The sequence below is a fragment of the Petromyzon marinus genome, chromosome 78 (assembly GCF_048934315.1).
Source record: "Petromyzon marinus isolate PM22_M1 ecotype Great Lakes invasive population chromosome 78, UKy_Petmar_22M1.pri1.0, whole genome shotgun sequence".
NCBI classification, from domain to species: Eukaryota; Metazoa; Chordata; class Hyperoartia; order Petromyzontiformes; family Petromyzontidae; genus Petromyzon; species Petromyzon marinus.
Window position 1 is genome coordinate 1039739 of NC_133744.1, and position 17753 is coordinate 1057491.

A 17753-nucleotide genomic window follows, 5' to 3' on the forward strand; every position below is an offset into this window, starting at 1 on the left:
ACAATATGATACGCCTTCACAGAAGTTAATGTAGCAATATTAGAATATACTTTAGAAAATATAATTAATGGGGAACTTAACCATCTCATATTTTAACATCTAATGGGTATGAAATTTAAGGTCCAGCAAGACCATGGATCGGAAACCTGTTGATCCAGAGCCGCATTCTGCGCTTTCGCTGCCCCCTTGTGGGCAGCCGTTTTTAACATAAATCTTTAACGTAATTTAACGTAAACATGGCAGGGGAATGGATCACTATGTAATGTATTGGTGACTTACAAACTGTGCAGTAAAATTGTATTGTTAATTAATAACTAAAGGGGACACAAACTAAATATATATGCAGTTTATTCTATCACCAGGGCTTATTTAGATCAGAATTTGTTGGTTAGCCTTGCCTGCCAGAGAAGCCACCTGATTGGAATGTGGATAGATATTTCAAAGATTTGTGAGCTCCTCACACAATCAAGCCTGATTAAACGTGGGATGGATTGTAGGCAGGCCTACCTGAATGTTTCCAACCGGCACAGATGTTCAATTAGAGGGGTCCATGTTTGACAAGCATAAAGGCAGGGCATGCCTGTCGCCGAGAAGAACCGGAGCTTTATGTTGAGAGACAGACCAGGTAGCTTCCACACAACATTATGTAGCTGATGAAAAGATAATGCCACCCCACTGATCCGGAGTGAGACCTCTTCTGCTACAAAACTGAAGTTGGTCATAAGTACACTTCTCAGGTAAGGGAAACTCTCCATACGCTCGACAACTACTCCATGACCAAGGGGGAGTTGAGGGTAAATTGTTTGATTGCACAAAATACCTAGGCAAGTGCTTAGTTTTGGTGGGGCTGATCGTAAGGCCCCTCCTCTTAGTGGAACACTCCAGGTTCAGCAGCAACGCCTCCAACTCTACCTCTGAGTGAGCAGAAATCACCAGGTCATCAGCATATATAACATGGTTTTCGAATAGGGAGCCATCCCTCCACCCCACCTGAGCATTGATCAGCCTCCCATCGTATCTGTTCCAGATGGAAAATCTTTGTGTGCAGCCATGGAAAGTTTCTCAAACTACCTGGTCAAAGATGATCTTAAATAATCTGGGAACCAGATGGCATCCCTGCCGCACCCCAAGGTGAACAGGGAATGGCTCTGACTGGCCACGTAGCTTCACCCGGGTCTGCCCACCACAATGAAGGCCCTTAATGATTGTGAGCAGAGAGTCAGGGACTCAAAAAGCATGAAGAACAGCCCAGATTCCTGGCCTGTTAATTGTATCATAGGCCATGAGCAGGTCAATAAAACAGAGACGTAGTTCTTGTGGGAATTTTCTATTCCTCTGCTGTAGCAGAGGGACAGAACATATGGCATGTTTCCAGGATAGCCCTGGTCTGAAACCACATTGGGACTCCACAAGCCTTTTATCAGCATGCCTGGCAAAGCAATGTTGAATAAACCTTGCCAGTACCTTTCCCCTCACACTGAAAATAGAGATGCCCCTGTAGTTGTTACAATCTGTTCAGTCCCCCCTCTTAAACTCTAGGGCATCCTTACAATCCTGTGGAATTCATTGTGGTCCAGACAGTTGTGATGATATCATGTAGGAAAGTCTGCACACAGATGCCACCCTTCCTCAGCATTTCACTTGGGAGATAATCTCTGCCCGGTACCTTTACTTGTCTCAGACTCAGGATCGCCCCTTGTACTTCCTGCACAGATGGCACCTAAGGCAACCACTCAGAAGGGGTGGGTATTTTTGCCAATATTTGAGGCAACGCAGCCCTATCAGGGTCGTCCCTATCGTGCCCAATTATGTTGTCTGGGCAGAGGGATTTATCCTCCCCCAAGACCTCACAAAATGCTCTGCAAACCTGCTAACCTTTTATGGGGGTGGGAGATGAAATCACCATTCTTTCCCTTAAGGATTGTGGGAGGTGAGGTGCTGCAAGTTTCTTTTTTAATGGTATTTAAATTAATTTGCGATTGAGGGCTACTGAGACAGATTCCATCTCCTCTGTTACATTACATTTATGGCTTTATTTTTGTTTGGCCATGTTTTTGTTTGTTGTAGTACTGAGTTAGACTGATGGCCTTAATATAAGTTGTCTTGTGGTTGTTGTTGTTGTTTGACTTGCATCCCACTGGGATTTTTGCACACAGCGTTGGTGTACGGTGCTTTTTCCGGAATATTTTGATGTTTTTTCTTGGATTTTCTGTTTGCACAGTCACATAGTCACTTTAAGATGTTTTCTTATTCATGTTTTTGTTTTTTTGTTTGTTGCGGTTGCACCCGATTCAAGAGCCGAATGGCTCACAGGGCTATACCATTATGAGACCTCCTTTGCCAGTAACAAGATATAGTAATAGGTGTTTAACCTTTTAGCTGGCACAAAAACTGACACCTTTATACAAGGGATCATGTTTGCAATAACCACAAGCAGTAAAAAAAAAATTGTTTGCATTTTCGGAGCACAACTTATGTCCCGTCCGACTTGCCTCCCTGTTCCACCATGCCAATGACCTCCATGGCAGCTGTGTCAGCCTCCTCACAACATGCAGCTGTTGCATGGGCCAAAACTGTGCCAGTTTGGACGACAGGTGCCCCCAACCCAACATTTAGCATCTGTAAAAGGGCTCTTGGTCTGCCCTTATGATGGTCTGTGTGCCAAGCAACGTGAGATCCCGAGTATCGGTATGAGATGGGGTTAAGAGGACCTCCACCTCAGAATTAGCAAACTCCAGATGCTTACGGAACTTTAAGGGCAACAGCATCTGTGCACCTGGCAGAATCGTGACAGATTCCCTCGCCAGGACCGGGACTATGGTGTTAGCTGCTGCCAGCCTAGTAAGGGATTCCAAAAAGGCCAAACGCTGTCCTGAAGGCATCTCGACGCAACCCTGGTCAACAAGGATTTTGAGGGGCATCCTCCCCAAAAAATCGGTGCCCAGAAGACAGGGCACAGCCAAAGTTTTGGAGACTAGCATTGGCCCCGTTAACTCAATTTCCCCTATCTGGACCCTCGCCACGATCTGTCCACAATCCTTAAGCTCCCACCACAACTGGGCTGAGACATCATATTCTTGGTGGTAACAAGTAAAAAATGAGCTCAGAGACGATGGTAGCCGAAGCTCCCATGTCAATACCTCTACCCCCAGGATAAATCATAACACTGCAGACGAACCCGCCGCAGCCGCTACACCTCGGTGTGCCAATTGCCTCCACTGTTTGCTGCAATTTGGCCACCTGTCTGACGCCCAAGTCCACCGTCCACGCGCCGTCACAAAATGAAGGATGGTGATGTCGGAATCAGACGTGCGCGACAAATGAGATGCATGAGGTGGAGGTAGTAGCCGAGTGTCTGATATGTCGCGACTTGCCGGCGAGGCTGAGGAAGTGGGCGTTGGTGGAGCGGATGATGTTGAAGGTGAGGTCGACGACTTGGCGCTGCCATAGGTTAACGTGCGCCTGGATACACTGGGCCACCTTAAGGGATGACAGGTCGTCCTCCCCCATGCCCTCCAAGGCTGTAATATCCAATAGGCACAGTAGGCACTGTCTAGGGCCTAGGAATAACAATTTGACTATGTTTTTTTTTTGTTTGCATGATATAAAATGTAACCAACATATGTTATTGAATAAATATATTCATGCAGCAAGGATAGGCACAATGTATATGAAATACACAGTATTGTCAATGTAAATCTTTTTTTTCATAAGGTGAGAGAAATTACCACCGGAGATTAACTTGCAAAATTAGCAATAACATCTTCAAATGGTGTTCTTCACACAATCTAATTTTCAATAGAGGCTAGTGCAAGGGAAGACAAGCTTTGTTGTCCTATGGTTGATTGGAGTCAGTTTTTTTTAAATCAGCTTTAGCTTAGAAAAAAGAACACTATCTTTCAAAATTCGCTCCCAAGATGGCAAGATACATCCTTAGGGCAATGTAAACATCTGGTAAGCCCCTGATCATCTTGTCATATATTTGGGCTTTGAGCACATCTGCCATTGCTTCATTTCTCTCTGCATACAAATGCAGCAACAAAAGGAATTCATCCTTGTATAATTTTGAAATATCTCCTGGATATGCAGCAACCAATGCATTGGCCAGCATTCACCTGTTCTTCACTTGATCTACCCTCTCGGTGCGAATGAGATTCTGCTTCAAAAACAACATTTTCACAAGGTTCACTATTATGATCTAAATGTATGCTTAATTATGATGATTCCACTGGAGGTTTTGCACTATCACTCTTCACATCCTTGTTCACGAACTTAAGAATTTATCACTTGAGCTCTTTCAATGCTTCATATTTTTTGTAATCATTTCTTATTCTCGTGTCCTGACTCATGCCTTTTCATATCCATCTGATATATTGAAAGACTGAGGAGGGTAGGATTACCGACAATACAAAGAAAAACATACTAAGTTCTTAAAAATATTGCTACATTTCAGTGGAAGAAAGTATATACGAGTCATTTATTTGAAATAATAAAGCGGGAAGCCAACACCAATCTTTGAACAGCTTTACCAAAAAATAATGTAAGACAGATTAGTAAGAAAGTAAAACTGCAATGATACTCGAATTTCTGGTAACGAACACAGGTTTAGCCAAAGATATCCTACGACTAGCTGAAAAATGTCTAAAGAACACCTATTTCCTGTGGAAAGGTGACATATAAACCAAAGGAAGGAGCAGCAATGGGCTCTCTTTTGTCTCTTGTGATAGTGAATTTGTACATGGAAGATTTTCAAACAAAAGCAATAGCTTCAAGCATACTAAAACCCTCTTCTGGTTTTAGATATGTGGATGACACATTGGGGGTCTGGCCACATGGCAAAGATACACTTAACGAATTTCTGAATCATCTCAACTCGCAAAACCCATCCATCCAGTTCACTATGGAAGTGGAAGCTGACACAACTTTACAATTTCTGTATATTCTGCTCGGACGGGGTCGATATGATAAAATAACACACAGCATTTACCGATAAAAAAACGCACACTGACGCCAATGTGAATGCAGTCACATCATCACCCTGCACAGAAATCTGCTATCATCAAAATGCTCATTCATCAAGCTAAGAAAGTGTAAAATTGTGATAGTCTGATAAGTTAAATTAAACGTGTTAAAGAAGCGCTACAACTAAACAGTTACATCTTCTTTGGTTCTTTCGGTAAAGTCACGTAGAATGAGAATAATATAATAAAATAAAACAACTAAACAGTTACATCTTCTTTGGTTCTTTCAGTAAAGTCACGTAGAATGAGAATAATATAATAAAATAAAACAATAAAATTATCACGACGTTTCAGCCACAACACAAGTGGCCTTCTTCAGGTGAAAGGAACAAACCTGTTGGAACGACAGAGCTACAATGAACGCTGATAAGATTCGCAGCATCTTTTAAGCTGGTTGAGAGAAGTGAGGCACCTTGACAAAGGGGTTTACATATCAAACAGGAGAATTTAGCATTGAAACAGTTGAGGGATTAGTTGAGGGCTTAGCTCGACTCTATACCATAGAGCCCAATGCATTTCCGACCAGAAACACATTACCAGTGAACTCAAACACGTACACCAGACTCTCAGGGCTAATGGTTACTCCGACTACACAATCCCCAAAGCCATCACTCCAGTCATGAAGAAGGATCCTCTTGTGGAGCCACTCAAAACCATCACCTTACCCTACATTGCAGGGGTCACTAAAAAGATCTCCAAAATCCTGAATAAACACAAGATCCAGGTCCGATTCAACACAGTACATAAAATCCGTGATCTGGTTCCATCTGTAAAAGATGATGTTCCAGACATACAGTACCCGGGCGTTTACAAACTAAAGTGCCTCTGTGGTAGTAGCTACATTGGAGAAACCAAACGACATATCTCGGACCGCATCCGCGAACATAAAGCAGACTTGAAAAACGGTAGAACAAACTCCTCCGCCGTGGCAGATCACTGTTATAATTCAGTGGGCTCACATGACATTGACTTCCCCAAGACGGAGGTTATTTGCAAGCCAACCGGCTACCATGAGAGATTCGTTCATGAGGCTATCCACATATACAAGCACAGAGACAATTTCAACTGGGAAGATGGATTCTGGCTTAGTAACCATTGGAAAGATGTTTTAAACCATTTCGGTTATTAATTATTTTATGGTGACCTTCAAACCGCAGCTCTTTCGCTGGCATTGACTCTTAATACCTCTCACACCACGGTTAATGGTATGGTTTATAACATGATTATAACAGCGCCTCGCAGCTGGTTTTCTCCTCTGTTCCGACCATGATGGACTCGTCCATCTGAACGGGGCTCGTAGCGGTCCGTGGTGCTGATGTGGAGGGTAAGAATCCACCCATTTTTTTCGCCATATAGCATCGTGATATATAACGACTTATTGTTGGTAGCTCAGCTGAATTGGAGAATATATAGAGTTTATTGATAACATTGAGGTAGTTTATGTTTTATTTTTTTCTCTGTTTACTATATGGTATTCATTATATAGTGTAGTGTATACCCAGTTGCTGTTAATAGCTCTGCTTATTGAAGAATATAATGAGTACATTTATTATATTGATGTAATTTAGACTTAGGTTTTTTTCACATCGGTTTACTGTATGATAGTTGAGTTGTTGCAGCCCCTTTGGCGTCCATGTACGAGGTGCCTCTGTAGATGTGTAGGCTTTGACTTTAACATAGCTATTTCTGTGACCAGTCACATGCTAATCACTCAGCTATTTCAATGCTAAAATTCTCCTGTTTGATATGTAAACCCCTTTGTCAAGGTGCCTCACTTCTCTCAACCAGCTTAAAAGACGCTGCGAATCTTAGCAGCGTTCATTGTAGCTCTGTCGTCCCGACAGGTTTGTTCCTTTCACCTGAAGAAGGCCGCTTGTGTTGTGGCCGAAACGTCATGAGAATTTTATTGTTTTATTTTATTATTTTATTCTCATTCTACGTGACTTTACCGAAAGAACCAAAGAAGATGAAACCTTGCAGTCACGAAAGCTTTAAATCGAAAATTAAACAGTTACAATGATGAACAAATCAACAGGGAATTGAATGCGAAAACCAATCAAATAACATAAGCATTGAAACTGCCCAAGTAATTAAAACTATTAAAATACCTTGCATTGCGAGAGTAACTGATAAACTAGTCAGATGTTTGGAAAAAAAACATCCGAGTCGATTTGGCATAGTACATAATATACGGAAATGAATATCTGGTACAAAATATGTTTTACCGAAGCTATCAACAGAAGGTGTGTACCAGATTAATTGCAGTTGTGGCAAATGCAAACAGGACGAATGATCAGCACGAGACTGAAATAACACCAAATTAGTATTAAATACTCCCAAATACAACTGTCAGCAGTAGCAGAACACGCGTTGCAACAAGGACGCAATTGATTTTGATAATGATGAAGTTGTATACAAAACTAGTTACCACTCGCCAAGACTAATTAGCGAATCGAAATTGAAAGAAAAAAATAATGTTAACCGTTCATCTAGCTACCGACTTAATGCTGCATGGATGCGAATTATCAAATAATTTATTTTTAAATACACGCCTATACAGGCCACCATACTTCAATAGGGATTACCGTTGGTACAGCCATTTTAGTACACACAATGGACAGGAATAACAAGATCAATGAACTCACATAATGCTCATGCATAATGTACGTTAACTCATAAATTCCCCCCCCCTCTCCCAACTTGGTGCAAAAAGAGCATACAAGTGTGGTCACCACATCTATGCTTTTATATTATGAACGAAACAGGTGGAATTCTCCACAAATCTGGCTGTCACCTGATTAGGCTAGTTGTAATTACTGGAGAAACGTCGTACTCGGATTGAAACTGTTGTGGGTTGGCTTTCCAACACACAACTAGTAACAAATTGGCATGTTCTATTTACGTGACAACCCTTACTAGTTGCCTGTGTCGGGTGGTGGTGGGTTTAACGACACATTTATATATGTATGCGATCTAACCCCAAAAAACGTATGGATGATATTGATCGTGAAAGCCTATGTACGTGTTAAACATACTATAATTATAGGAAGTATAGTCAGGTAAGGTGCAAAATGTTTTAATTTATAATTAAGCCTAAAAAAGCAGCCAAGTAGCCCTAGTCCCTGCCAACTCTGAAATAATATATAAGGAAAACCGGGGGGAAATGGCAACTTAAAAAAATGCATTTGATGGCTGCTCAATACAATTTATTACCAGTAATAACGAGTAGTTGACTCGTCATAAGTGAGGCATATTACATCTAAAATAACAGTTAAATAATAATTTAAGGTTAAACGAAAGTAAAGCAACATGGAGCTCGCCATCTGGTCGTCCTGTCAGAACATTGAATGTTATCGCTTTAAATGAATGGCATTATTTTATAGCTGCACTAGCAGTAAGTACCCGGCGTTGCACGGGCGAAAAAGGCAGACACACACATGGACTTACACACAGACATCGACCCACACACATAGAAACACATCGACTTAGACGCACACACACACACACATACGGATTAACCCAGGATGGATCGTTAGTAGGCCAGCCTAAATGTTTCTAACCGGGGAAGATGTTCCATTAGGTGGGTGCACGTTTCGCAAGCATAGAGAAGGGAGGGAATTACCGTGGCTGAAGACCTGGAGCTTCATGCGGAGCGAGAGACCAGGTAGCTTCCACACAGCGTAACTCAGCCGATGAAAAGATAATGGAACTCAACTGATTTGGAGTGGACCTCTGCTGTTAAACCGGAGCCGGTCATGAGCACATTTGGCAGGTATGGGAATCTCTGCAATCTCTCCACAACTGCCGCATCAGCAATTGTGAGTTGGATTGTCCGATGGTACAAAATACCCAGGCAGGTGCTTAGTTTTGATGGGGCTGATGGTAAGGCCCCACCTCTTAGTGCCAAGCTCCAGGTTCAGCAGCAGTGCCTCCAACTCCACTGAGTGAGCAGCAATCACCAGAGCATCGGCATATAAAACATGGTTGATCAATAGGGAGCCATCTCTTGATCGCACCTGGGCATCAATCAGCCTCCCATTGTATCTGTAGCATATAGTAATTCCTCCGGTACAGCCATTGAAGGCTTCACAAACTACGTGGTCAAAGATATGTTAAATAATGTGGGAGCCAGAGGACATCCCTGTCGCACCCCAAGGTGTAGAGGGAATGGCTCTGACTGACGGGAACGTAGTTTGATGTGGAGCCGCTCACCATCATCAAGGTCCTTAAGGATCGTGAGCAAAGGGTGAGGGACTCCGAAAGCACGAAGAACGACCCAGAGGCCAGGCCCTACTGATGGTACCTTAGGCCTTGACCAGGTCAATAAAGCACATACATTCACTCACACGCAGACATGGACCTACAGACACGCAAAGAAATGGACTTACACTGACTCACGTGGAGCCACGCACACAAAGCGACAAACACACACGCCCATGGACTGACACACACAGACATATCGACTCACACACACAAACACATGGACTTAGACACATACATATGGACTCACACACGCATAGACATCCACTTTAGATACACAAATGGAGTTACACACACATATATCGACGTACACACATACAGCGACTCACACACACACACATCGACTCACAGACATACGTGGACTCACACACATTGTTGTGTGTGAGTCCAATATTTATCAACCTAATAATTAAAAATGTGTTTTGTGCACACACACATTATTATAGTAATATCTGGCAACGTATTTGTTTCATAATAGTAAACAATTAACCTGAGTTGTTATCTGCACACAAACATTCTTATAATTTCTGCCAACTTATTAGTTTGATACTAGTAAACAATGAACCGGATTTTTTATGTGCACACAAACATTATTGTAATATGTGGCAACTTATAAATTCCATAATAGTAAACAATGAACGTGAGTTGTTATCTGCACACAAACATTTTTTTAAATATCTGCCAACTTATTAGTTTCTTAATAGTAAGCATTGAACCAGAGTTCCCATGTGCACACAAAGATTATTATTGTAATATCTGGCAACGTATTTGTTTCATAATAGTAAGCAATGAACCAGAGTTCTTATGTGCACAGAAAAATTATTATTGTAATATTTGTCAACTTATTAGTTTCATAATAGTAAACAATGAAGGTGAGTTGTAATCTGCACGCAAACAAAATTATTGTAATATCTACCAACTTATTAGTTTCTTAATAGTAAGCAATGAAGCAGTTGCTATGTGCACACAGAATATTATTGTAATATCTAGCAACGTATTCATAAGAGTAAGCAATGAACGCGAGTTATTATGTACACACAAACATTCTTATTTTAATATTTGTTAACTTATTTGCTTAATAATAGTAAACAATGAACCGGAGTTCTTAGCTTAAGAAGCAATGAAGTTTGTACTTACCATAGGCTTGGTCAGGCCTAGGCCCGTGCGGAGCCCCCGTCCTGGCCTACATTGCCGAGGCTGGGGAGGTGGCACGTTGGCAGGCTGGGCCACTACCCCCACAGCCATCCCCCCGCCCGTGCAAGAATAATGGTATCTAAGCAGTATAACATTATTATCTATGGACTCTGTTGTAGAAACTGGACGCATCGTGTTGGGGGAGGGGGGGCGAAGAGGACATGAGACTGTGAAGAAAACTCCGCAGCACGATGTGTATATTTATTGCATGTTAAACACGTAAAATGAAATGTCCCCCGTGAGCTGGAGCGAAGGCGCATCACTTGGCAGGGTCCGCCCCCCCAGGCAATTGTCATCAGTTGGTACCGTCGATGTCACGCAATAAGTAAATAATTAAAATAAGAATGCCACAAATTTGTTAATTAAACTACTTTAAAGTTGAGGGATGCGAAAACGGAATAGCCTATTCCCACCCCGGGACTTAGGGCGTGCTGCCTGGCAAATTTTTTTGGACGTCAAGCCCACCGTCCGAGAGCTAAATCCCTCGCAAGCACGCACGCACGGAGACTTTTATATATATAAGAAGATCATCCTATAAGCTAATGATAGTGTAACGACTTAGACACACATTCTTACGTAGAGACTTTTTTTTACACAACCCTGTCTATAGGCCCAGGCTTCACTCTTGACGCTTGAACTTTTCTTTCACATTGAACATCCCCTCCCCTTTCTGGAAGCTTCGCTCACCCCACTCCCTTCAGCCAATCCTTGTCCTCCTCCAATGGTTGTCAACAGTCACCCCTACAGTCAACCCTCAGTTCCCGCCTTTTAGTTTGAATCTCTCCTCCAATCGCTTTGAATCTGCATCTCCTGACTAATTGTCTTGAGGCCTCCCTGCACCAATCAGAGGCCTTGGTTGACTTCCTGGCTGTCCGTTCGCACGAATGATTGTCAGGTAAGTAGTCTGTTACTTCGGTCATTACAATAATAAAAAAAATATATGCTTACGCACTCCCATCGAAGTAGGGCAAGCACTAAATAATGAACATATCCATAACATCTGTCCAGCAGTTGGACGAAGTATGTGTGAAATAAGTGATGGACAGTGGAGGTAGTAACATTGGCAGCAATATCAAATGTAAAAGTTTTCACTGAATGCCTACGACATAGAAGGGCCCACGGACTACACAAACCTTAATCTGGCCCTGGTGCCCCCAATGCCCAAAGATCTGCAGATCCAGAATTGGACTCCTCACCCACCTCATGATCCACCACTAAATCTGATGTACATCATCCTCAAACCCCGAGGGACTGCCAATGACGATGTGGACCATATCAACAAATATTATTTGGGTCTTTCGGTAAAGTCACGAAGATAGTTTCAAAGAAAATAACAAAAACTACGACGTTTCGATTGCAACACAAGTGGTCGTCATATGGAAGAGAGGATTAGCTTCTCAAGGCAAACTGTTTGTAAAGGTTTAAAATGGGCGTAGCCCAAATGTCAGCAGCATGGGCGGGGCAGCTAATGTTAATGTAAGTGATGGGCAGCGACTGCGAAGGTGGTGGGTTTCCACCAATTAGAGGGCTACTAGGTAAAAATTAGCATGTTAATGTAAGATCAGTAAGCAGCCTCCATGGCGAGCGCGCTGAGGTGGCTATGTTAATGTGAATGATTAGCATGTTAATGTAAGATCGCAGAGCCTCCGCGATGTCGAGGTCAGAGCGCAGAGGTGGCTCTGTTGGTGTGAGAAATGTAACCTGTTAATGTAAAATCAGAGAGCCGAAAATAACTAACATTGGAAGGTGACAGGATGGGAACATCACAGCCAGTTATGACTTAAACTGGTTGATAACGTCCTTCCAATGAATGCTAAGTTTGTACTCATCTTCCCCTTTGAAATTGTCTCTGTCTGTATATATGGATGGCTTCATGAACGAATCTTTGTTGATAGCCAGTGGGTTTGCAAAGTACCTTCGTCTTAGAGAAATCAATGTCGTGTGAGCGGTATTCACGGACTCATGTGTTGGTACCTTCACAGCTCTTAACAACAAGCAATGATTCTATACATCCCCGCAAATATTTCCCACAATTAATAACCCACCGCGAACGACTGACCGAACCCACTCACAAGCTCCCAGCGTAAAACTCAGTCCACACTGGGCGCCGGGGTGCACTGCAACTCAGTTTTTTGTGACAGTGCTTAGGTCCTACATGTTTAGATGAGGCTACCCTGGTCCTCTGTGTGATTTAATAGAGAGAGCATTTACCACTCCTAGCATTATCTGCCAACTCAGTAAATAGAGCCTCCGTGACCCTCGGTGTGGCGTGTCGCCACACCTCTCCATACAGACCACTCAGCTCCAGGTTTGGCACTCTCAGCGTCTGAGGCGGCGCTGCTTAGTGTTCTTGCAACCCTGAGTGTGGTTGAGCCACACTCCAGCGTATGCTCAGGACAACTCTTCGTTTCTCCAGCTGTCCTCGTAATGTTCCATGTTGCCTTTTATGCCCCTACCATTTGCATAACCCAGAGGGGATCAGGCCTAGACATTGTGAAATAAGCCACGCCAGACTCATCACATTTTCTAACATATATAGGCATCCTACAATTCTCACTCTCACAAAGCACGCCAAATCAGTCATTTCCCCCCCCCCCCCCCCCAAGAAACACACCGCATAGACTCTATGGCGGGGGTTGGGATTCTATTTCACCTCCTCACATGATAAGAATGATATTGGTCTTGTGTCCACCCTCCTCCTCATCGATCAGACCCTCACACCCGATCTGCTGCACATTATTCCACTCCAATGCCTTTCCATTATTGGTCTCTGGAGCCAAATGAAGATCCACCAGAACTGACATTTATGAAGGTTATCCTAGAACCTGAGGGATAGGTGAGATATGATTTATAAAAATCTGTAAATCATTATTACTGTATGAAAATGCCCTAGGTAGGCTTTAAGGAATTACCATTATATTTTCTTTTCATATTTTCAATTCAGACTATTGCAGCTAGTACTACTCAGCATATATCAAGGACAACATTGAGGTGGAGGAAGTGATGTGGTAAGCACGATGTCCGGCTAACTTTATCTTTCAAGTGATGTTAACACACTGCACCCAGTACTAATTCAAGGTTGAGTTGCAACTGATGTACTCTGTGGTATGGAATCAAACTCAGGTTCAGAGTGCAGGTTCAGAGTGCAGGTTCAGAGTGCAGTGGGATAACCACGATGTCGTCACTCTATCTCCCGCTGATGTAACAATCGCATGCACGCATAACAGAGGGGTTGTACATGTTTTTCCACGTGTTGTCATGCAGGGAGATGAACACCATGACATGTGGATTTTTGTCATGGCTGTGCTGATGAGCACCACGCTGGTGTGGAACATCATGGGGGTTCTTGATCATCAAAGCTTCGAGCAACTCAAGTATCCTTCAAAGTTGTGGAACAAATGTTGAGTGAATTTCGATTTAAAGCTTTCGTGACTGCAAGGATTCATCTTCTTTGGTTCTTTCGGTAAAGTCACATAGAATGAGAATACAATAATAAAATAAAACAATAAAATTCTCACGACGTTTCGGCCACAACACAAGTAGCCTTCTTCAGGTGAAGGAACAAAACTGTCGGAACGACAGAGCCGAAACGTCGTGAGAATTTTATTGTTTTATTTTATTATTTTATTCTCATTCTACGTGGCTTTACCGAAAGAACCAAAAAAGAGAAATGTTGAGTGTTTAATATATGCGCTTTGAATAATAAATTGCTTACCAGCAATTCCTTTGTGGTAGATAAAGTAAATTCCACTCTGTGACAAAGTCAACAGTGGGTTATCCCTGCCATATGAATGGGACTTTAACCACAGGCTAAAGGCTGTACACATGAGATGAGCTCCACCTCAATGCTCGTTTAAGCAGGGAATCAATTGGACTAAGGGGCAATGACACGGATTTCAGAACAAAACTAAACGCTAAGACGACTGGACTGAGACAGAAAGAGAGACAATGGCACGGCTATGCATAACAGACATAACTTCAGTACATTTCATTTCCCTGCCATAATTACCGATTTAAATATATTTTATCCGTAAATTTCAGAGATTTGTTTTTATTTCCTGGTGTAGCTATGCAGCTATCTACAACGTAATAAACTTATTTTAATATATTTTATAATTTCTGTACATTATGTGATGTGTATTGCTTAATTTACGTATGGTGTTTGTAAAAGGGAGTCCATCTGAGGCCGTCTTCGGGTATGGATTTTATTATAAGTTCCTCTCTACACTACATATGCACTAGTAGCCATCCTACTATTTTGGAACCGCGAACACACGTCACACACCCTTTTATGTACCTTCGTCCCCTCAATATTTCTGGAACCTTCCAGAAAGTTCCTCTAAGGTTCTCAAAATTTCCTACCAAATCCTCATGTCCTCAGCTTGCATCCTTCTCCCCGACTGCGTTCCCAACGCGTTCCTTCATTTTTTTTTAGATGTACACTTACACGACCTTCGCAACACCCCATCAAATGGCACACACAAAATATCAAGTGCATCCTCCAACGACAGTCTGGCATTATCAGCAAATAAAAATAAGGGAAGGTGAAGAGAGCAAAAATAAGAAAAGAGAGAAGAGAAAAAAGTAATCTCTGACACTTGCCGTGGCAAGATATCCAACCACAAGATTTTCAGAGGAACCCCTTAACTTCAGGCGTCGTTCCCAAGGATGTCAGTGTGCACATCAAGGCGAGGCTCTTCTGGTCCAGCAGAGTCCGTAACACCACTCATCTGAGTCGTGGCTCCTGTTGCATGTGGGTTATGAAAATTTGATGAAAATAATAAAAATTAAATGAAATTCGAAATTTGCATAATTTATCCGAAAGTATGTTAATTTGTGTAATTATGCGTATAAATTATGGTAATTCGAGATATACTCGTATTAATTTATGCGAGTGCGTGTGGTTATGTTAATGACAGCCTTTATGATAATCAGGCCCCGCCTCGTTGACGAGGGTCGGTTATCAATCGGGATAATACAATGAATCGTTTGCAGTTATGCTAGTGTCAACTCGGCTTCGTTGTTCAACTTCGATTTATCTATCACTATAATACAATTATTCTCGCTTCAACATTTATTGAGTATAGATTAGTGTGTTATGTTTTAGGTCACCAAGTTCATATCTCAACGCAGAAAAAGTTCTTATGCAAAAATTTCAAGAAAGAATCACAGGGCCACTTCTGCATTAATACATTTTATTTTCTAACTAAACTTTAACTCTAAAAGATGAAACTCTCGGCTTGGAATTACAATACAGTATCAACACAGTCTCATCAATGACTGGGTTGTTTCACTTTGACAACAGCACCTGTGGTTAATTCCGCTGTGTAACGCAAGCTTAGTTCTTGAGAGAGAGTGGTTAAAACATCTAAACAAACAAAAACCTTGATACTATATTATGAAAGATTATACTGGAATTTGCACACACAGTACCGCGTTCATTCATAGATCCATAAGCAACCCTTATCACGTTGTTAGCACATTGGGTCACGGAACAGTTGAGTATTCTGTAGAGTACGCGAGTACGTGCGGCGATTATGAACGAAAGGTACTTAAATATTATACGGCTATATTCATACGAAAAGACAATCAAAACAGGTATAATTCTCAAAGGCACAAATATCAATAGATCCATCGGCAAGATTATATGATTACAGAAATGGCTTGGAGTGAGGGCGTACGATGGTGTGCACGCTTTCCCCGGAGATCTTTATCTTGGGCCAATTTTTAATTGTGGACCGGATCGCCTGATAAGGAAGCCTGATTGGGCCACGCCATTCACCCTCCGTGAGTTTAGCTCCGCGGTGAAGGTGTCAAGGATGAATTCGTCTTGATGGATCTGTTGGTAATTTATGCGATTAGAAGTACAACCCAAAACATAATATTAAGGAGGAAAATTATGAATATACTTATAATGACGGACTGTTATCACCCGATCTGTTGCGATGCTTCCACGGTCACAGATGGATCACGTTTTGGGATTGGCTTTTGTTCCAGACTCGTGTATGGTGAGGGATATAATTGTGTTGAATAGTCAGTGTTCGGAGTTGATTCTAGGCGTCAAACAGACGCCTGGTTTGTCGTGTGGTGGGGGGCAGTGCGCGTCATACGTATCGGTCGATTCTTCTGTCACCGTGGTTGATTCGGTTCGGCTGACGTAGGTTGGCGAGCCGACACGCTGTTGTAGTTGCGATGGCCCGTCGGTAGATGGCGCACACAGCTCGCTCGTAGCGTGCCCAGTGGTGCCGTCGGCTTGGCGGCTTGCCCACGTTCCGCTCTTAGCGGGCACGGTTGTATGATCGGTAAATGGCGCTCGTCTGCTGGTTGCTGGCTCGGTCGTGTCGCCGAGTATTGACCACCGGTTGCGCTATTGGGCGCTGGCGATACACATCCGTTGCGATGCTACTTTTGATGGTGCCGACTCGCACCACGTAGCCCAGTCACTACACAGCGAGTCTCGCAATTCTGGCGGGTGGCAGGGACCTCCTCCACGTCGGCGGCGGCCGATCCCCTACGTGGATGAGCCGAGCTGGCAAGCCGGCCTTGGCCGCTTGCTGATGAGCTCAGCTGATGAGCTCCCCCGATGAGCTGAGTTGAGCTGGCAAGGGGGTCTTGCCCACTTGCTGATGAGCTGTCGGCAAGCTCTTGAGCTCCCCCAATGAGCTGATGAGCTGATGAGCTGGCAAGCGGGTCTTGCCCGCTTGCTGATGAGCTGTCGGCATGCTGAGGTTTCAATGCTGTAGTGTCCTCTTTTATGCCAAAATCCCTCCTCTTGGCTCCTCCCCACAAGGCGGAGCTTCTTTTTTATTTTGCTGTGTGTCGTGGTCTGGAGCGCGTGTCCGTATGTGCGTCCGCATGTGTGTCCTTATGTATGTGTGTCCTTGTGTGCATCATACGGCACGGCTCCGCTGCCTCCTCTTTCCATAAACCATAACAACAGGCGTTACAAATCGTCTCACAGGCGTCTCTGTCTGTGTTGCGCAACCTGGAGGGAGGGGCGATATTCCCTCCGGTGCGACCTTCACCGATGCACAAAGAAATGGTTAAGGTTTTTAAAGTTAACATTTCATTTCATCGCAGTTTTACAGCTATGATTCTGTATGTGACTCGAGGTCTGTTGTTTAGTTTTCCATCGTGGTGTTTGATTTTACTTCGCGGGAAGGTGCTCTCTTGAGCGTATGCACACTCTTATCATGTGCTGCAGGAAGACAAAGACGGCCGGGAGACTCTTTTTCCCTGGCCCCCGGTTGACACCGCCCAAGTATTTGTAGTTTTATG

At 43.1% G+C, this 17753-nt stretch overlaps 2 protein-coding genes across 2 annotated transcripts in view; one reads left to right on the plus strand and one right to left on the minus strand.

Moving 5' to 3' along the window:
• The window catches only part of LOC142907390 (uncharacterized), a 366512-nt gene that overhangs the window by 234891 nt on the left and 113868 nt on the right, over positions 1–17753 (minus strand). The window lies entirely within an intron of this gene.
• Positions 1–17753, plus strand: part of LOC142907340 (guanylate-binding protein 3-like) — a 50784-nt gene that overhangs the window by 9814 nt on the left and 23217 nt on the right. Inside the window, exon 3 of the mRNA XM_076056760.1 lies at positions 13740–13849. Within this exon, the coding sequence (XP_075912875.1) occupies positions 13740–13849 (110 nt within the window). The remainder of the gene's footprint in view (positions 1–13739; positions 13850–17753) is intronic.